The sequence below is a fragment of the Prionailurus bengalensis genome, chromosome C1, assembly GCF_016509475.1.
Source record: "Prionailurus bengalensis isolate Pbe53 chromosome C1, Fcat_Pben_1.1_paternal_pri, whole genome shotgun sequence".
In the NCBI taxonomy this organism is placed as follows: domain Eukaryota; kingdom Metazoa; phylum Chordata; class Mammalia; order Carnivora; family Felidae; genus Prionailurus; species Prionailurus bengalensis.
This window is the reverse complement of record NC_057345.1, coordinates 133,674,299-133,697,243: the sequence shown is the minus strand read 5'-3', so window position 1 is coordinate 133,697,243 and position 22,945 is coordinate 133,674,299. Positions and strand designations below refer to the sequence as shown.

The following is a 22,945-nucleotide window of genomic DNA, read 5'->3' as shown; positions in this document are numbered from 1 at the left end:
TAGTGCAAAAATTGTTGCTCTCAAAATGCCAGTAGTCTCCAAACTGAGAAAAAAACTCCTTTGGTGGTAATGAGAGCAGCTTTGTGTCAGTCAGATGAGTATTTGTGTTCTGCTTCCTAGTTGGGTAATATTAAGAAAGTCTTTCAACTTTCTAAACAGTCTCGTATCTGATTCGTTGAACATAAATAACAAGTTTTTGTGAGTATTAAATAAAATAGATTGTTTATTTTAGTATGTGGCAGATAGTGTACATTCAATGACTATTGCCATTTATAGTATTATTATCTTCCCCACAAGAAAGTCTTTTAAAAAATGTATCAACTTAAAATAACAAAAAGTCAAGGGTGCCTGGCTCAGTCATTTAAGCATCCAACTTTGGTTCAGGTCATGATCTCATAGTCCGTGGGTTTGAGCCCTGCGTCGGGCTCTGTGCTGACAGCTCAGAGCCTGAAGCCTGCTTTCAGATTCTGTGTTTCCCTCTCTCTCTGCTCCTCCACTGCTCGTGCTTAGCCTCTCTCTGTCTCTCAAAAATGAATAAACATTAAAATTATTTTAAAAAATAGCAAAAAGTAAGAAGGCTTACTGCATGAAGAACATATTAAAATATTGACTGCACTCAAGTCAAACAATGTGAATTCAACCTATTTTCCAGGCTATCTTTGACACATAAACTAAACTTCAGCCATAGGAATCACTTGGTGTTCCAGTAATATACCGTGTGTTCCCTGTATGATCTTCCTTTTGTTTGGAATGTTATTCTCCCACCTAGTGAGCTTGGCAATCTCACTTTTTTATATTAAAATGACTTTAACATACCTTTTTTGGGGGGAACTTCCCTGATACCTGTATCAGTTTCTTCTGGTTGGTAGTGAAATTATGCAACATGCCATGGCCAAGTAATAAGGATATTTGTGGCATAACATGACAAAATGTGTAGAGATCCATGGGATGGAGTGCAAAGGCACCTCAGGGTAGTCCAACACTATCTTCTAAAACCTAGTGATGAATGTCTTTCTGCTATTGTCATCCTCACTGTGTTAGCCTTTGTCCTCAGGCTTATTTATCCTCATGCTCTGATTATGGCTGTGGCTGCTTCAGATTTCAAATGCTGACAACCTAAAGCAATGCAGAAAGCTCTTCCTCTCCTCCTCTCAAGTCGTTTTTTTTTTTCTTTTTAATAGAAAGAAAATTGTTTCCTGGGAAAGTCTTAGCAGACTCTCAACCTTGGTTGTCACTGATGAACTCTAGGACACGTGTCCATGCCCTCGCCACAAGGGAGACAGGGAAAGCAAGCAAATGGTTTTCCCTGCCTCTACAGTGGGATATGGGTTTTTTCAAAAGTGGTAAAAGTAGCTGTTGGGTGGGTCACAAAAAAGGTTTCCTGCCTGCCTTCTCTTCATCTCTGCTGCAGCTGTCTACAGCACAACTCTCAGCTGTCCACAGCACAAGTTCCTCCGTTTGCAATGCTTTTCCAATACCCTCCATACCTATATTAACACTTATTTCACATTACTGTAAATATTTCTACATTTGCCTCCCCCTCAGCAACTTATGGGTAGAAATCCTGTTGTCTTCATCATTCTGTTCCTATTTTGGTTCACCAAAAATGAGTACTAATCAAATGAGTAAGTTTAAAGTCTTTTAAAATAGGAAACAAGAAATTATCGTTGAGAAATATATTTTAAAATCAAAGTTGGAACTTGAGATAAGTGAAATTTTATTCTTTGAAGAGCCCTTAATGGTTAAAACACAGCATAACAGATAGGAGATATTGCATCATCCCCGAAAGAGCCAAAGCCTAACCATCTGCTTCATATCTCACTAAGCCTAGAGATGAGAAAAAAGATGTGAATTTTGGTACCCCCTGGGAGATTGGAAGAGGATCACACAGGATTTAGAGAATAGAACTTGCAAGGAAATGTCAATAATTTAGGCTTTTTCTTTTACATTTACGAAGGAGACCTGTCAAAATTTTCCCTTTCCTTAACAATGTAGTATATGAAATAACTCTGCAGATTCATTTCACAGGGCTTTTGAGAAAGGGCAGGTAAAAAGGAAATAGAACATTTCTACTGAAATTTCAGAAAAGAACACTGAACTGCAAAGCTTTAGTCCAATGGTAATAAAAAGTGGAGTCGACCATGTTGAATGTATCAGTTTTATTCTACTGAAAAATACAACCTTTGTCTCTTGCTAAATAAAAGACAGTGTTTTTACTTTGGTACTTTTTTGGTTTTTTCTTGATAAAAAAAGCAGTTCTACGCTGAGTGTGTTACAATTTTCCATATCACTTCCTGAGGAAAAACAGAACAAAACAACAACAACAACAACAACAACAACAACAACAAGGAGGCTAAGAATATTTTAATGATCAAGGGAACAACAAAACAAAACAAAAAACAAAACAAAACCAACTTTCTGAAAATTAAATGTCAAATTGGATTTGAAATGTTTACAGAGATACTTTTCATTTGCTCATTATGATAGAAATGATACATGAGCAAAGCTTCTTCTGAAGATAATGTACTTCTTTACATTTCCAATTTTGTCCTGGTTTTACATAAGGTGTTTTGTAAATACAAATTGCCATTTGCAGCACCAAAACCACTCGGCGTTTAATAAGGCATAGGGTGATTGCAAATTTGGTAGCCAGCAGAAAACATAAAAATATACAATTCAGTTACAATTTTCTCATAATACAAATATATCACATTTTGGCATTTTCTCATCTCATGAGAATAAAAACATGCATGTGCGCGCGCACACACACACACACACACACTCTTTCTAATTCATATATTTCCCAGAGATGGCATTTACTTGAGCATTTATACTGTATTTTTCATAAAGTCTTGTCATGTGTTTCTAGTTATTATTGTTGGCCTTAGTCCTGTCATTTGACATCAAGGAGGAGAGGCATTTTACTTAAGCAGGTAGCGTTGAAATGAACAGAACACAACTTAGGAGAAAATGGCCTTAAAGTAATGGTAAAGTACCGGACAGCTTGGCTAATCAGACTTGAAAAAAAGTGATGTTTGGGCTGTGAGATGTAATGGTTCTAGTATTAGTTTCCTATTGCTATTGTAACAAATTATTGCAAACTCAGTGGGTTAAAGCAACACAGTTTTTCTTATCTTGCAGTCATGGCGGTCAGAAGCCTAAATCCTGTCCTTAGGACTGAGTCTCTGGATGCAGTCTCTGGATGAAAATCTGTTTCCTTGCCTTTTTCAGCTTCTAGAGGCTGTCCCACATTGCTTGGTGTGGGACATCAGATCATTCCAACTTGTGTTTCTGTGTTCGCATCTTCTCTCCTCTCTGACTTCCCTTTTATAAAAACTCTAAAGATTGCATTGGGCTCACATGGATAATCCAGGCTAGTCTCCCTACCTCATGATCCTTAGCTTAATACATCTGCGCAGTCCCGTTTACTATGTAAGGTGACATTCTCAGGTGTGGGAGTTAGGATATGAACATTTTTGGGGTACCATTATTCAGGCTGCCAAAGGACTCTTATTCAAACATTTGGTTTGTCTGTCTTAATCAGTCTTCGCTTCAGGGATAACAGAGTTCTAGGTGGAGTTGTATGCTAATTTTAAAATACCACAATATATGTACATACTGTATGAGTGTATGTGCACATATGTCTGTACTTAGAGTAATTAAGTGTCTAAATTCTCAATAATGACTCAGCAGGACAATGGGAATTATTAACTAAAATTCATGTTATTATTGAAAGGTGGGTACTCTTGTAAAAAGTTCAGGAAAGAAAAAAGAAGTAAAAACCAATGAATTACTGAAGTGGCAGTTAGTAAAAGTTTATTGTGCCTACACCAAAAAGATAGTTTGCAAACTGAGAGTTGTATTCCATGCGGAATGAGGCTTAGAGCTATATTGTTATAAAGCAGCTTATATAGTATGGAGGCAAGGACTATTCTTCACAGTGATTGTTTACAATATTATGATTTTCTTAAATATAAGGTAATTGGTTAGCGGTTACCTCATATCCATTTTGGGGAGCAATTTAAGTTTTGCTTAAATTTTCAGAGGCATAAGCAAGAAGTGACCCAGGTCAAATTAGTCTCCTTTGTCTTGCCTCGCAAATAAGCTAAATTAAGCTTTGCTTGTATGACTAAAGTAGTTTGTCTGTTCAGGGAATTTTCAAGTCTGGTCTCTTGTTTGATTTTAGCACTCTTCATTACTAACTGTCCCTCTAATTTAAGCTTGGGCAGATTGTTAAGATGGATTTAAGAAAGACAAATGATACTATGAATTATATAGTCTTATAGTGTATAATATGGTTTATTTTTAATCAACCAGGCTTTTTGTGGAGGAAAACTAAGTACTTGGTAAAATTAAACTGCCAGGTTTGACCATTTTTGACCGACCTTTCTTCACACAAACCTTCTTAATATAATCCAAATATATTTTCCTATTTCTATTAAACATAGACTTAAAGTGATGAGTTACATTTTATCTTACACTTACAAAGATGGTATTTTTAAAAGAATTATCTTAAAAAATACCACTATCATAATATATTTCCTAAGTTAGCATTGCATAACCAGGTATTGTAAAAGTGTAATTTTCAGTATAGTCTTTAAGAGACTCTGGAGGATAACACTGAATCTCTCTCAAGTTTGATTTTTAGTTTTCATGGATGCTTTAATTTCATATGGTATAAACGTTAGTATTCAGGTTATTTTATTTTAACCAGGGGATAACTTCGTTTTAATTTTGGTGATTAACTAAATAAAGCTATTTATCATTTTGATAATAAAATATAAAACACAGTATTGCTTTGTTTTTTATCCCCCACCCTTTATCCAAAAAAAAAAGAAAGAAAGAAAGAAAGAAAGAAAGAAAGAAAGAAAGAAAGAATAATTCTTTTCAGAAAATGTGAGATTTTTCCATTAAAGTCACCTTGTTGGGGCAAATATAAAGTCTTAAGACAGAACCTTCAGCCCCCCAGGAGCTCATTACCAGTAGCTACAATACATACGGTAAAATACAATAGGAGCTTTTTGGATGGAGTGTTATAGAACTGGTGATGGAGGAAGAAAAAGTTTCTTGGGGAAGTTTTGATTAAAGGAGGTAAAATGTCATTGACTTTAGAGGAGAGACTAGAATTTCATTGTACGGGAAAGGGCATTCCAAGCAAAGCAATAAAACAGTAAAGACACACAAAAGTATATATTTAGGGAAAGTGAATAGAAGAGCATAGAGAACTAAAAGTGTTTGTTGGACCAAGAATGGATAGTAGAAGAAAGCATTGAAGAAGAAATACTTTTGCCATATTATGAAAAAACAATTCGTATGGAATTCTAAAGGATTTTTCTTCATCTATATATGCACATTTTTCTGGAGAAGGCAAAAGATTTAAGGTACTTCCTAATAACTCGATAACTAACACCACTCCTTTAATTTTACATGAGCTTAATCAAAATTTGAAGTTGAGTTAGTAATACTAGTAATATCTGTAATACAGTAAGAATTTCTGTAGATCTCTACAAGAATTCTATTCTTCTGGTAATGGAATCATTGCTTCTTATGTGGGAAGAAAGGAAATGTAGCTATATTTCTCTTTTAGCTATTATAGATGGTATATTATTAACCATTATATGACTGTCAGTGATGATATATAGATATACTAGACTTAGTAGATATACTAAATAAATATTTATGATGTTAACTAACTTCTGAAAATCTAAGTCACAGACCTTCCCTAATGCTTAGCTAGTGCAGGAGGTTGTAGCAATTCTTTAACTTAGCTAGGATCAATATTGCATTCCTCAGGAATTTAGCTGTTGAATGGGTGCTACCCTTCCTTTTACCTTTAATATGCAGTTACCAGAGTTCATCATTTATACTTCCTTTAAAATGTTTTTAATGTTTATTCATTTTTGAGACAGAGACAGAGCATAAGCAGGGGAGGGGCAGAGAGAGGGAGACACAGAATCCAAAACAGGCTTCAGGCTCTGAGCTGTCAGCACAGAGCCCAACGCAGGCCTGGAACCCATGAGCTGTGAGATCATGACCTGAGCCGAAGTCAGACATTTAACCGACTGAGCCACCCAGGCGCCCCTATCCTTCCTTTAAATGTCCCCATAATGTCCTATTGTGCATTTAGTAGGCAATTATCTTTTTTTTTTTGTAAACTAACATTCTCATTAGTATTTAAATAGCAAGTCGACATCTAAGGGAAATGGCATCACATTATTATAAATTAATCATGGTGAAAAACTCAAGGAGCTGGAGTCTACATAATTTTTTCAATAGATGCCTATTGGGGGATATTAGTTTTAGTATTTGACTGTGATACTTCCTGTCTTTTTAAAAGATAAAAATAGTTCATTGTGACATTAAAATGAGGAAATACAAATTAGATAAGTCTGTGGCAACTCATGTATCTAAAATCTTTTGTTTAAGACCATCTACATGCAACTTCCAAAAATGTTACTCTTAATTTTTATTAAAATGAGCAATTATATGCTTTCATATAAATGTAGCAAGATTATCATACTAATCTAGGGTGAATCCTAACTTAGTAAAAGTCTATAGGCTATGGTTGTCCTAATCTTTTCATGTCTTTTTATTGCAAGAGACTATTATTATAAAGAGATAGACATGGTCCTAGCTTTGATCTTCTTCCTTAGGGATGTAAGTGAAACTGCCTACACATTCTCATAAGCTTCTTGTTTTAATTACAGTGTATAACAGTACCTTTCATACAATATGAAGATATTTAAAATAAGATTAGTTTGAATATCTCAGAAGTGTGGCATGAAGCATTAAATAGGATAAGTGGAAAATACATATATACACAGAACATATTTAGCTTCTGATTCAAGGAACTCAATCCGGTGGATATCTTTTAAAATAATCACCTTGAAGTAGTGAACATTCATTCATTTGGATCATATAATCAGTGCTTTTAAAAACCAACCTTGAAATGGAATATCTGGTTGAAAAATAAATAGGTGAGTTGTAGAAAGCTATTCTTAACTGCTACTTCTTAGAGAGATAATATAAACCTGTCCTCAAAATTGCAACAGTACAAGTTGTCTTTCAAGGTTGGGTCTTGCTTAGAAGCTGATAACACAGGCTCATTAGGTAAATCCCCGTAAGTCTGTCTTACTCCTAATATGTATCTATTTTGAGTTAGGATGGATTTGGGTACATATCTATACATGTGAATATGTATTGAGGGTGGTTTGCATATTTTCCCAAGGGATTTTCTTCTGAAAATTTCCCCAAGGGATTATTCTGTATCTGTGTTCAATGTAGGTGAACGTTTGGACATTAATACAACACAAAATGAACAAAACATGATAATTGTCAACTGCACACTTTTCAGCCTTAGCTGGATCCTCATCGCTGTTAGAAAGAAATCCTTTCACAAATTCCTAGTTGAGTCCTGCTCCAACTCCCTCAGCAGTTATCCTAAATCTTTACCACTTTTTCCAGTTCCATCCTTTGCAAATTGTAAAAAAATAATATTGCTTTTCAGTTCTTTGAGAAAACACAACCAGGCAAGAAAGCAGCTTCCTACCAGGTAATTACGTATCTATTTCATGTCTATTTCATTTCTCTCTCCTTTCTTCCTCTGGGCAGGTGCTCCTACTAGTGTTTAGGTTCTTATTCCAGCCACATGAATTCTCCGTGGGAAACTGTTCCACTTCCACATCCTTGGGCTCCAGTCTCTCTTCCTTCAGTGGCATCTTTTCCTCAGCCTACACATTTGCTCCATCTTTTCAGAACTCATCGTATTGAGTGTTGTCACAGTGACCCCGTTCCTCATTACAATTCTTGAAATTTCACATGGTTTTAGTGAAACCCCTTTTCCTTTGCCTTTCTCCTTTTGTATCTCTGGATAAACTTTCTGTCCCCTCTGTCCCCTTGCCTGACCTACTCCTATTTCTTTGCCTCTACCCGTTTCCCCCCACCTCACTTAAATTTCATCTACATCTATTCCTACAGTTTTTTGCTGTTTCCTTTACAGCTCCAGTTCTGTTCCATGTTTCCAGTTTTGATTATTCTCCTAAATTTCAGACTTAAAATGCATCTCTGCCTGATGCATATTTATTCTTGAATCTCCCACAAGCATCTCATACTCATTATATTCAAAAGCTGTTGAGAAGTTCTACATTTAGGGTCAAAGATCTGAATTTAAGATTCTGACATTTAATGAGATGGCGAGCAGGATATTTGACTTCAGTTTCCTCATCAAACACTGTCTTGAAACTCGATTTCACCGATATATTTATCCACCAACCATCCCTTCTCATATACATTATTGCAATAACATCCTAATTGATCCCCTTGTTTCCACCTTCACTTCACTGAAGTTTTTTCTCAACACAGTAGTCAGAATTATACTTTAAAACAGTAAGTTATATCATCTCTTTATTCAGAACCTTCCAACGGTTTGTCGTCTTGACTTTTAATAAAAATCAAGCTTTCCTGTGTCCTCCTCAACCCTGTATATACTGATTCCTTGCCCCAACTCTTTCTACTCTCTCTTTTTCTCCAGCTATTCTGACTTCCTCAGTATTCCTTAAATTTTACTGGACACCCTCCTGCCTCAGGTCCATAGTATATGACTCTTACTACATTACCTTTTATTCAAATGGATGTCACCCTCCCCTTCATTTCAAATGTCATTGTCTGCGATGTATTCTCTGACCACTTTATTTAAAATTGTACATCCATATCCCCAGCCTCCAATTCTTAGTCCCCTTCTCTGTTTTATTTTTCTCCGTAAAGTTTTATCTTCTTATATATTATACACATAACTCATTTATTTTGTTTTTGTTTCTATCCTGCCACTATTAATATAAGCTTCATGATGCCAAGGATTTCTACTTAAAAAAAAAGTTATCTTCAGTGCCTAGAGCATAGTAGAAACTCATTAGTGATTATTGACTAAGTAAATGAGTGAAAAAATTAAGATTGGGGGAGGGGAGAATGGAAGTGCTTTTGAGGTAAAAAAAAACACTATAAAATACTTATTATTCCCTCTGTTATATCTATTATTATTATCCCACTGCCTGCATGACCAGGGCCATGTGTACATTACTTTTTTTGTTAATATCCATATGTTTTATTTTGGTTTTGAGATGCCATCCAGTTAATTTTTGAGGCTATTCACTTGGAGATATATTTGAGCCTTTCAACCATTTGGTCCCAGTTATTAATTCTTACATCACTTGGAGCAGAGTCTCCATTTTAGTTCCCAATACTTTAGTCCAATCATCTGGAGCTTTTCTCTAGACAATTGCAAGAGTGTCCTGACAGATGACTTTGTCGCATATATTATCATAAATAGCCTTTCTTAAGTACTTTTGTATGACTTCAAATTATCTACAAAACATTTCCTATGATAATCAAAGTCCTTCATTACTGACTCTGACCTATGTTTTGAGATACTATTTCCAACACCCTAAATAGTTCTTTATGGCTCTTTTTTTGTTTCTTTATACTTTCAATAAGTACTTATTGATTATTTACTGAGTCAGGAATTATACAATGGCATTTAGCAAGGCACCATCTCTTTTCCCTTATTCTCATAGCAATTTGTTATAGTTTGGGAGGAAAGAAAGTGGGAAACAGTCTAGCATCTCAAGATCATAAATCAAATGCAGAGTAGCTATAGGTATAAAGAACATCCATTCTGATTTTTCTGGAAGAAATTTGGTTTATACCTGTTTCCCAGTATAATTCTTAATAAGCCTTCCTTAATCTTCAGAACTCTCCCAGTTTGATGACAAATTATGTGGTCTCTTTTTCTATAAGCAAAACAATGTGAATTTTATCCCATGCTCTTTTCCTATATAAAAGTTATGTGGTAGTCTAAAGCAAAACATATATTCTCCTCCTCTAGCTTTGGAACGTACTTATACATATGGTGGGGAAAAACAACAACAACAACAACAACAACAACAGTTTTATTACCTGAATGTCATTCCAATTTTAGCAATTGTTTTTGTTTCAAATGGATTTTAATAATTAGTGCCTTACAATCAAAAAGAATGAAACCTTCCCATTTGCAACCACATGGATGGAACTAGAGGGTATTAGGCTAAGCAAAATTAATCAGAGAAAGACAAATATCATATATATGACTTCACTCATATGTGGAGTTTAAGATACAAAACAGATGAACATAAGGGAAGGGAAGGAAAAGTAGTATAAAAACAGAGAGGGGAACAAAACATATGAGGCTCTTAAATACAGAAAACAAACTGAGGGTTGCTGGAGGGGTTGGGGGTGGGGGGATGGGCTAAATGGGTAAGGGGCATTAAGGAAGACACTTGTTGCTAACTATGCTAACTAACTTGGATGTAAATAAATAAATAAATACATAAATAATTTTTTTTGTTTTTAAAGAAAAAGTGATTAGTGCCTTGGACATATTTTTACTCTACTCCTTGTCTGGAATATCTTATACTTACTCTCTATCTAAGTCCTACCCGTTTTTAAAGTACATCTTCAAACTGTTCTTTGCTTTTGTCTCTATCTCTATGTGTGGTCTCTTTTAGCAGTCATTTTCTATATCATTTATTTGGCAACTTTTTGTATACACTAAGTACTTTTTTCCTCCGGGAACTGTTGGCACAAGTGGTCTGCTGGATCCTCAAAGCCAAAGATCGTGACTTCTACATTTTTGTAGCAACAGTTCGAGCTAAATACAGAGTATGCTCAATGAAGTTAATCTTAAAAAACAAGTTATGATAACAGTGGTAATAAGTGTGATATTGATGGTAGATCTGTTGAAAAATATAATATGGTAAGATAAAACAATAGGGACTTTCAGGAAATATCTATAGTATGAGAACGGGAAAAATTTAATTATATACCACATCCATTGGTTAAAGATGTGTGTATGTTTGTGTATGTCTGTAATGTATATTTATTGAAAATTATGTGGGGGTTGGGAGGGAGAGAAAGGAAAGATATATCATATTTTATCCAACCATTGTGTGGAAAATGCACCATCATTTTGTATATTACTAGGGGAAAAATGTCAGTGAAGTTATGGTCTAATGCTTTCATATCATTTAGAATTTTTATTTGATAACATATTGAAAGACCTACTTACTGATATATTTTTTAAAATTTTGAATCATTCCTGTATATACATAAACAAAAGTATAAGTGATATCAAATGGTTAAGATGTTCCTAACACTCTTTCACATTCAGAGATTATCGATTGTAAGAAACATTCCTATTTCAGACATTTAAAATATGTAAAAAAGTAAATATTGTATTGAGTGGATTCACAGTGTGTAAGTAAGTATATTGCAAAAAAAAACAAAAAACAAAACAGAAACAAAAACAAAGCAAGACATATAATAAATTTACTAGGACTTGAAGAAAGACTACAGATCCTAAATATTCTGAAGCCATGGAAGGAAAATAATGTAATTTTTGGATACAACCAATTGTAGAAACCCAAATTAGAGCAAAGCTTTACAGAAGTTTGCGGTCCGGTAGCAGAAGCTGTCATATGGGAAGTTGTAGCAAAAAAGGAAAGAGAAGAAAAAGAAAAAGAAAAAAGAAAAGAAAAGAAATATTATGATATTGGGTATTCAACTGACATGAATCCCCAGTATCAGGATGGATGATTAGGAACTGAATTCTCAGAGATGGAGTTTAAGTACAATATTTAATTTTTATTACTGATTTTTCTTTCTCTTAGAGCAGAGGAGGAAACTAAAATTTCTGTACTCAGGACTTCTGGTTTGGATCAATATCTTCTATAAAGCCCACTGACTGTGATAGCCATATGTCTTATCCAATATGACCAGACCTCTAGTCATAAACACAAACAGAATTCTTAACTATTTTCAGAACAGAATGTGTGAGACCACAACATAGTCACTTCTATCAAAAATGTGTGCTTGAGCCAAGTGGCCAAAATTAAGACAAATACTTGGTTTAGTTTTGCTCCTGAAGAGAAAATGTGGATCACACTCATGTACCTTTTATGTATTGCTTTCCCACATTTCATCTTTGTACTGCTCTCGTGTTCACGTTCAGATCATTCATATTTTATTTCGAAACATTTTCATTTTCAGATCAGCAGTTGTGTGATCCTGGTGAATTTCTTTGCCACGATCATGTGACTTGTGTCTCCCAGAGCTGGCTGTGTGATGGGGACCCTGACTGCCCTGATGATTCAGACGAATCTTTAGATACCTGTGAGTAGAAAGGTTCTCATGCCATTCAGCTTTACCTTACATGTGAAAATAAATGTCAGTTGTTTTCACGGATGACTGCTGTTCTAGTTTATTCTTTTTTCCCCCCAAATAGCCTAAGAAACTTGAAACCTTTTCTTTGTGTTTTCTTTAAAATGACTATGTGAATGAGAGCATAAAATGCAGTTTTGTACTGTGCATTAATTTTTAAGGGAAGAAACTGCAAGGTTAATTATTTCAATGTGATTGTGTTATTACTAGAAAAAATATAACTAGAGAGGAAAAAAACATTTAAAACATAGCACTAAAAGGGAATAAGACCCTCTCCCATAATATATTTCACTCATTTTGAGACAGAAGAACATAGAGAAAGAATGGTAAAGTAACCAAGTTGAGCTTCCACATTATCTCTGTTAATATTTTGGGGCACTACACAAATTATTGGACATGCTTTCTTTTGAAACAGAAAGACTGAAATGATTTTTATTCATCCCTACAGTGAGTATCTTTGCCTTTATAATATTAGATTCAGAAGCTCTTCATACACATGGATCTCAGTTGTAATAGTACCACTGTATCTAACTTGGGAGTCCACTGAAGACTTTGCATGCATGAAAAATGCCCCTACAGCAAAATTATAAATAATAGGACCACAGCTAAATCTGCTATACTTTTTTTTTAATACTGACTATCATATAGTATATGAATACTCCCCTAATTTTGCTATTGATATTTCTAGCACTTCTAGTTTGTGCACCCCCTGTCCCCTGACAACCAGGTGTGCCAGCTTATCAGTATTCTCAAAGCAACTACGTAATGCTGTTGGGTTGAAGTGAGAAAAAAAAATCCATCATCCTTAGTGCTTGATATTGTAAGAGATAACAATTATTGGTTCCATTTTCCATTTTTATTTACTTGTTTACAAGTCTTGCAGGCAGTGCCAATATAAGTTTTGATGACAATCTTGCCATTAGAAAGCAGAGGCAATGCTTATTCATTTTCTTTATGTTTGCTAGTGTTTTTAAAGTTTCTCAGCATATGGGTTCTTGAATATTTGCATTAATTGCTCTTTGAACAGATCACTGCTATAGGAAGAGGTTGTAGTTGTTTACTACTACATTTGTAATTTTCACCAGTTTAATTCAGAAAACCTTTACTAGACACTCTATAGCGTAGAAAAGTTTCAAGGCATGATAAAACAAACAAAAAAAGTAGGTTAATGGGAAAAAACTCTAATGGATAAATAAATGTAGTAAAGCCATACAAAAGAATATTATTTGGCAATAAAAAAGTAATGACATACTTAAACATGCCACATGGATAAACCTTTAACACATTATGCTTAAGAAGAGAAGCGAGTCACAAAAGGCCAGGTATTTTATGATTTCATTCACATGGAAGATCTCAAATAGGCAAATTCATAGAAACAGAAAGTAGTTTCTCAAGTCCAGGTGGCGTTGAAGGCAATGGAGAATGATTGCTAATGAGTATGGGATCTCTTCCAAAGGTGAAACTATTCTCAAGTTAGATCACAGTCATGGTTGCACAACACTGTTAATACATTTAAAATCATTGACTTGTACATATTAAAATGGGTGAATTGTATGGTATGTGAATTATGTTATAATGAAGTTGTTGTAATAAAAATGAAAAAGAAGAAAAAAATCTCAATATTATGCTTATGGGCACAGATAGCATAGTAATGAGAAAAGACAACCATAATAAATAAATGCATTGGCCATGAAATATATCAGTAGTGGGACCCTCCCCTATATAAGTACCATCTAGGAGTAGTCTCCTTCTTAGCTGCAAGGGATACCTTGTGCCATGGCACAATCAAAATAAAAAGTTAGAGTTTTGAGTTTTGGTACTGGAATCTTTTGTTTCTGCCTTGTTTATTCTGCAAAATTGCTGATGGGAAAAATGACAGAAATGTGAGATAGCTCTTTGAAATGTGTATGCAGGAAGGCCAAGTTGAGGGGAAATTTCCATGGAACTGTGTACCAGGCACAATGCAAAAGCAACTGAGAAGAAATGGAAGGAGAACCTATAAGGGCAAGAGTTTTTTTTATGCTGGTGAAGAATAGAGAATAATGATGTTCTTTTTGTGCTAAAGAGGGAATTCGATAGGAGATTCATACTGGAGAAGCTTTGTGGTATAGAGAAGTAGCAAGGATCTGTGTGGTCACAACTAAAGTCCAGAGAGTAAAGAGACCTTGCAGTGAATGTCAAAGTGGATGGATGGCAAATATTCTTCTCCCCCTCCCATTCCCAGTCCACACTTCTAGGAACATGGCTGATACCCATTAGGGCCATACCAATGGACTCGACCTGAGTTTGCCAGCCAGCATCCACTGCGATTGATTGGGCATTTGCTGTGAATAGTTTGTGTATCTACCACAGTGTTGTTAAATATTTGAATGCCCACCCTGCCCATAAAGTAGACAGCACCTGGGGCTTAGGAAAAAGTAGGTCCTTCATTCACAGAGATTAGGGGCTTGAGGCCTGAGGCTGTAAGTTAGACATTACATGTGGTTAATTAGAAATAGAGATAGACTATCTGCTTTCTTACAATATTTTTAACATGCAATTTCATACCTGCTCAAGATATTCTTGGCAGTATAGTTATTTTCTTCTCCAATAAAATTTGATGAATTCTGTTTAAAAATGTTTCTTCACTTTGGCCATTCTTACTCTATCTTTTAACATCAAAATTGCTGAATATCCTTAAAGGAGATGCTAAAACTATTATTGTAGTTACATAACAAAAACAGAGAAATGGCTATTTTTCTACCTGGGCACTCGATCTGGAAAACATTTTTGGATCTACATTAAATTAGCCTAGTCCAGATAAATGGATTCAGTCAGTACCCATTGAAATATGGACATGCAAGGGAAAAAGCTTTATGAAAAATATGAGACTTTTTCAAATTTAACAATCCAGATGTTCACAATTACATTTTCCCTAATCATAGTGCTTTGTAATGTGTTGTTTTATGGCATTCATATGCAGTCATCACTAATCTACATAAAATAATTGCATAATTTTATAATTATATGGATGCATCCATTCAATGTGAAAGATAAATACCAGAAATCGAAAACCTTGAAGACTGATTTTTAGGAAGGGTAATTTTGTGCTCACTGTATGGACAAAAGTGTGTTACCATCTTTGATTTGAAGACAAAGTGTGTTGTATCTACAAAATATTAGATGAAAACAGCTGATGCCATACACTTATTTTTCCTAAATCCACTTAGCCTTTAAAATGATAAGAAGAGCAATATAGCACCAAATTTATAATGATAGTGGGAAATCTCTGCAAGGACACCATTCTATAGGGATAAAAAATGAGTATTATTGGGAGGGAAAAAAAAGACAGGAATTACTTGTGAAATGCCAATGATTGAAATGCTTTGAACATAAATGCACATACAGAAAAACAAGAAATTTTGAACTTACATGAAATTTATATATTTGGGGATCTGAGAGGTTAACATGCATATATATTCCTCTTCTGTGTGTGTTTAGGCCCAGGTTCGTTCTTTAGTATCCATGAGGTGAGAGTCAAGACTTCACAGTGAAAAAAAAGCAAAGAACTCCCCCATAAACTTTTGTGTGAGGTTGATTTACCACTAAGCTGATTGCATGTTGAGATGAGTTTTCTTAAATATGAAATTGGAGAAATTTAATAATTTATACCCTTACGTTGAATGTCAGAAATGATTCTTTAGCCTTTGATTAAAAATGAAACTCCTTATTTCTCTACATTATTTGAAGTAATTTTTCAAGTGTCTAAATGGCTAATCATCTTTAGGTCCTATGAGGCAATGAGAATAGAAAATCAGGAAAATCACCATCTTTCAACTCAGTGCTTTCAATCCAGTTAGTCTGGCGTCATGTGTTAGGAGGATTTAAGTGAATGGTGGTAATGTTTATTTGTGGAATGAAAGCTTAGCACCACCTGTGGCAGGGAAGTCTTCTTGAAAGGCACTTTTATTCTGAGGTATTCAAAATTTAATTCCTTCTAGGATTTTCTGTTGAGTGCTTAATGATACTTCCTTCCAACAATTAGCTTCAGCTGATGTATGATGTTTTCTGCCAATCTGATGTTAATGTACTTAAAACTTGATCCTTCCTTTTTAAGTCAGGAAGGTATTAGTTCTGCTGCTTCTTTTCCTTCCCTATTGCCCTACACTGTCGTTCTTCAGAAAATCATTTACTGTGTCCTTCAATTACATATCATGCTTTGGATGTAATGACTCACTGTCCAACAAAGGAGAATAAAAATGGCCATGGGGTACCTTGGTGACTCAGTTCGTTAAGCAACCAACTTCGGCTTAGGTCATGATCTCACAATTCATAGATCAAGCCCCATGTGGGACTGGTTGCTGTCAGCAAAAGCCCACTTCAGATCCTCTGTCCCCTCTCTCTATTCCTCCCTGGCTTGTGCTCTCTCAAAAATAAACATTAAAAAAAAAAAAGTCCTTAGAGGACGGTAAGATTTGCAACCTTGACAGTTGTGATAATTGGTACATTGACTCTATCTTGATGCAAACTTTTTCTGTAAAGGGCTAGATGGTAAATATTTTAGGTTTTGTGTCCCATGTGATTAAAACTGCATGTTCTTCTCTGTTTTTTGTTTGTTTCTTTGCAAAACACTTTATTTAAAATGGCAAACAAAACCAAAAAACTTTCTCAGCTTACAGTTTATACAACACAGGACTCGGGTGGGATTTGGCCAGCAGGCTGTAGTTTGCCACCCCCTGTTGCAGTGTCAGAACTGAACCATATCCACTTTCCACTGTGGTAGTGGTTCTGTGCCAGGTACTGCTGCCACAGGGGACAGGATACCCCTTCCCCATAGAAGTATGTGGCACAGAGCTCGGTGTGTACCCACTACCATATGGAGCCAGACTCGGGCTATATCATGCCATCTACAAATGATGGGTTAGGTTCTTTCTTCTACTTTTGCATAATCACCTTATTGGTTAAGATTGCATTTACAATGAAACAGAAACAATAACTTAACCAGATAGGGGTTTGTTGTTCCCATATAAAAAAGTTGCAAAAGTTGGGGCGCCTGGGTGGCGCAGTCGGTTAAGCATCCGACTTCAGCCAGGTCACGATCTCGCGGTCCGGGAGTTCGAGCCCCGCGTCGGGCTCTGGGCTGATGGCTCAGAGCCTGGAGCCTGTTTCCGATTCTGTGTCTCCCTCTCTCTCTGCCCCTCCCCCGTTCATGCTCTGTCTCTCTCTGTCCCAAAAATAAATAAACGTTGAAAAAAAAATTTAAAAAAAAAAGTTGCAAAAGTGGACCACTTAGGATTGATACAATAGCTCCACTTTCTGCTCTGCCATCCTTAGCATGGAGATGTCAGTCTTACAGGCAACGCATGACTACTTGAACTCTGCCAGTAGATAATTTCATTTCAAGCAGTCAGAAGGGAAAAGGGAAAGGGAAAAGGCAAGTGCTAGTTGAGTCTCTCTATTTAACAAAAAACAAACTCAGTGGATTTCTGCTTAGATGTCCTTGGCCAGAAGTGAGCATATGAGGTATGGGGCAACGAGTATTTTCAATGGGGCCCATTGCTCTCCAAAATAGAATTAGTGTCTCTGCTATTAAAGGAAAAGGGGAGCACTGCTATTGGGTAGGCGGAGGCACCAGGCAGCATGTGCCACTGCTTTCAGTGTCCTTTCACCCCCTTCCTTCTCTCCGTCCACTGCACGGGAAGGGGAAGAGGAAGGCACAGTGCATGATCAGGACTTCTGAATCCCAGCTGCTTGGCTGTAAAGCCAGTTCCTCTCTGAATATCTTTGCTCTCTGGCAGCTGACTTAACTTTTCTAGGCTTTTATCACCTCATCTGAACAATGGACATGAGAGTACCTGCCCCACAGTAAAGTGCTTAAAATAATGTCTGTTGCATAGTAAGACTCTTCACTGCACACCTCACCCTGCTTTTCAGATGCTCAGAGCTCTGAGTGAGCAAGCGCCTTATCCTGCGGGGCTTTTGATAGAACATCTTTACTGCCCCCTCTCTCGCTTTTACAGAAAATCAGTTTTATTCTTTAAGGGTGTGACTAGGAATAGGATTAATTTACCACATACACTCATTCACGTTAAGTTGTTAACAGTTTTTAATAATTAGGTATATTACACACAAACATTAGGACAGATTTTGTATCAAGATTATTTTGGGACAGGGGCGCCTGGGTGGCGCAGTCGGTTAAGCGTCCGACTTCAACCAGGTCACGATCTCGCGGTCCGTGAGTTCGAGCCCCGCGTCGGGCTCTGGGCTGATGGCTCAGAGCCTGGAGCCTGTTTCCCATTCTGTGTCTCCCTCTCTCTCTGCTCCTCCCCCGTTCATGCTCTGTCTCTCTCTGTCCCAAAAATAAATAAATGTTGAAAAAAAAAATTAAAAAAAAAAAGATTATTTTGGGACAGGTGGCTTTTTCTAGGAACTCTTCCAAAAACATCACGTTAACTAATTGACTAAAGTTAAAATACATGGCTAAAAAACACATTAGTGAATAATCATATTTAATCAATGCTACAGTCCTGAAAGGTAGAGGTTATCTCATTTTAAGAAAGGAAGAAATTGAATTTATGGTCCTCTGTACTCCTATACATTGGCAGTTATTGGTGAATGCAGAATTTATATTTCTTTGAAGTTGCCTTATTTTTTTGAAATACTGAGGTAAAGAAGGATCCAACTCATAGCAGGGCTCCTAAAACCACCTAATTTAAATATATGATGTCATTTGAAAAACACAGAAAGCTCCCAACAGGGTTATATCATGCTGACTTTGGGAGTGATCAGTTCTAATTGAATAATGTAGTAAAAATAACAAGTCTTCAGGGTAGTAGGAATAGAAGCATTTATGAAAAATGAAAATAACTGTGAGTTATTAGGGTCAGATGGGCCTCTGCGTGAGTTGACCATTTCTTCTATTGTGTTTCTAGTGTATGCGATTTTTAACCTTTATTTAGATAGGATGATATTAATGAACTTCTTATATTTCTACAATGGCCTTTCCCCTAGGATATAAGGTGGGAATCCTTTTATGGTTTCCTTCTAAATTTTCTTTCTTTGACAGAGGTCAGAGAAATAAAATGAAATTCAAGTGGGAGGTTATTAGCAAACAGATCCTGCCCTTTAAAAATATATAGTAGAATAGGGCACTGAAACTAGACTATAGGAACAATAAAATGAATGGAAGTGTGGTGCTTGTTTCTAAGTAATAGTGATTTAGAGGTCACTTTGCAATGAGCTAATATATGGGAGCCACACAGCTAAGCTTTTCGTTAGGTAGAGAAGCTGAAATGATCTTACAGATTAAATGGAAAGCATATGAGACCCATGAGGACAGTTTATGTCTCTTCCAATTCTTTTTGTTTTGCTCTTCATTTTATTCTTATAGTCTTCTCTTTAGCATTGGAGAGGCCAAAAACATTGACCCTTCTTTAATAATAAAAAGACTCCCACTTAAGAGTTGATATGGAGGGGTGACAGAAAGGTGGGGAAAAAGTGTAATTTTGAGTTGAAAGCGCCTGTCTAATGTTGGTTCTTTTTCCTAGCACAGTGGGGATGGGTGGAGGGTGACGTTTCTCTTCATTCTGCCCCACAATGTACTAATGGATCTCTGAAAGTCAGCCTCTGCAATTTTAAGAAAGCTTGATTGGAGGCATAGGTGATAAAACTGAGTGCACTATAGTTCACACAGGCAGAGCAAGACCAGCATTGAAAAAAAGCCTCACTTTTTGACTCAAGGAGTTACTGCTTGTTGGTTTTCTGATCCTAGATCACAGGTCAAAGGATAAAAAGCGACTCATGTCCCTCAGCCTAGACTGGAAACTATAGGGAATGCAAACTTTGAAATGTTGTAAAATAAAGAGGGTAAAACAAAATAGATGAATTCCACAGACAACTCTGATAAAATCTCCTTGGCTTAAGGGATGATGTACTGTAAACAAATGCTCTTTCAGAGCTCTATAGGGACAAAGCTGAAGGCTGAACAAGGAGTCTTCTTAGAAACTATTCAATCCATCATTTATCCACAACTAATCTAGCATTTGGGGTTGAGGATGAAGGCTTTCTACCTTTCATGGGTGAGCAAATTTCTTCCCGGAGGACGTTTTATTCTTTATAGTCAGTGTATAAAATTTACATTTGACTTTCACTCAGAAGTGCTTCTAAAATGACATATTTTGTTAAATGAAGCACTAAAGGATGCTGTGTTCTAAGAACTTATTTTAATGGCAGTGCCATTCTTTTTCTCTCCCTTTCCCCACATCTTCCATCATCCTTTCCTGAAAGCGAGATATGAACCCCAACTATAATATGCCTAGGGAATTTTCAGCAGGACAAAGAGTATCATCATTTGGCTAATTGCTATATAGGCCCTGTTCAGATTCAGGCAGTATAATTAACTTTGTGTTGAATTTTTTTGAATTAAAATCTTTGTAACATTAGCTTTCCTGATTTAGGGGATGAGATAAATTGCTCACAAAAGAGTTAAGTTCTTGAGAAGATGGATAGACTAAAGAGGGTTTAGGTGAGAGCATACCAGTTTAGTGAATGTGGCTTATAACATCTACTCAGGTTGCATGCAGGGTTTGTTGTTTGTTTGTTTCTTTGTTTATTGGGTGGAGGGGGGGAAGATGCCTTGGAAGGGAAGAGTTTGCTGGAATTATTCACCGGTTAACATTGAAGAATCAGATACAACAGGGACAATCCTTCAAATGTCACAGATCTTTCTTGATACTCAATAGCAATAAAGAAAACAAATACTCCCCAATACTCGTGGCTGAGTTGCCAAGAGCAAAGTAAATCCTAATGTAAAATATTTGTCTTCAGGGTACCTGAGTGATTCAGTTGGTTGAGCGTCTGACTCTTGATTTTGGGTCAGGTTATGATCTCACAGTTCTTGAGTTCAAGCCCCACATCGGGTTCTGTGCTGACAGTATGGAGCCTGCTTGGGATACTCTCCCTCCCTCTCAAAATAAATAAATAAACTTAAAAAAATACTTGTCTTAGGATTCAGCATAGAGTCATGAGACTAATAATTTCATCTTTAATAAATAGAAATTGTAAAAATAACTTGTATAATGTTTTGATAATTTGTTAAGAATATGTACATTGGAATCAGTTAATACCTTTTGATCATTACAGCTCTGTTTTTTTGTTTTGTTTTGTTTTTAGAAATATAAGGCAGATATTGTTACCATTAAAAAAAAAAAAAGAAATCAGAGGCTAGGCACAGATGGGTTGCCTGGTCAAGAGTCTCATAGCTAGACTATTCCCTAGCTTCTATTCTATTTCCTAGCTTCCTGTTATAGCATCAACTCTGCATTGAATTGTGGCCCCTCCAAACTCATGTGTTGAAGCCCAAAACTCATGTTGTACTCATCTGTTGAAGCCCAGTAGCTCAGAATGTGCCTGCATTTGGAGATAGGACCTTAAAAGAGGTAATTAACTTAAAATGAGGCTATGAGAGTTGGTCTGAATTTCATGGTGGCCTCATAAGTAGAAGAAATTTAGACATACTAATGGACACTCAGGGCAAGCATACACAGATAGAAGACCATGTGAAGAAGCAGAAAGATGGTAACCATCTGCAACCCAAAGAATAGGCTCCCAGGAAACAATTCTCACAACATCTGACCTTACTTCCAGCTTCCAGAACTTTGAATCAATACATTTCTGTTGTTTAAGACACCTAGTCTATGGCATTTTGTTAGGGAAGCTCTAGCAGGCTGATACAGCAACCTACTATATACATCTATTAAATTTTATCTATTTTTATACCAGCCTAAGAATAAATTAGCAATTAAAAAATGCCTCCTTGGGGCACCTTGGTAGCTCAGTCAGTTAAGCCTCCAATTCATGATTTCAACTCAGGTCATGATCTCATGATTCATGGATTCAAGTCCCACATCAGGATCTGCACTGACTGTGTGAAGCCTACTTGAGATTCTCTCTCTCTCTCTCTCTCTCTCTCTCTCTCTCTCCCTCTTTCTGCCCCTCCCATGCTCTTTTTCTCTCTCTCAAAACAAATATACTAAAAATACATAAACAAATAAACAAATAAATAAATATAAATTTTTTTTATGTGAAATGAAATCAGTCAGTTTCTGATGGAATAAAGGGCCCATTCCTACAGTAGTGTTTATAATACTATAGCCTAATTTAACTGTAAATGCTATTCTTAAGCAAATGAAAAAATATGTATACATATAAAATATTTATTTTCAGAGAGAGATTGTGCACACACATGTCGGGGAGGGGCAAGAGAGAGAGGGAGAGAGAATCACAAGCAGGCTGCATGCTGTAAGAGTGGAGCCCGACATGAGGCCCAGTTGAGATCATGACCTGAGCTGAAATCAAGAATTTGACACTTAAAACAACTGAGCCACCCAGGAGCCCCTGAAAAAATATTTTTGATAAAAATCAGTATATAATTAAAATTTTTAAATGTTTTTATTTATTTTTGGGATAGACAGACACAGAGCATGAGCAGGGGAGGGGCAGAGAGAGGGGGAGACACAGAATCCGAAGAGGGCTCCAGGCTCTGAGCTGTCAGCACAGAGCCCGACGCAGGGCTCTAACTCACAAAGTGTGAGATCATGACCTGAGCTGAAGTCGGACTCTCAACCGACTGAGCCACCCAGGTGCCCCAAAAGTCAGTATGTAATTATTACAGATTTATTTTTTTCAAATGTTTATGAATTATGAGTTGCTCCAAAAT

General features: G+C 36.2%; 1 protein-coding gene across 1 annotated transcript in view; it reads left to right on the top strand.

The window, feature by feature from the left end:
* LRP1B (LDL receptor related protein 1B) overlaps positions 1 to 22,945 on the top strand; it is a 1,901,338-nt gene that overhangs the window by 340,379 nt on the left and 1,538,014 nt on the right. The window contains exon 2 of the mRNA XM_043576625.1: positions 12,079 to 12,201. Coding sequence (XP_043432560.1) covers positions 12,079 to 12,201 — 123 coding nt within the window. The remainder of the gene's footprint in view (positions 1 to 12,078; positions 12,202 to 22,945) is intronic.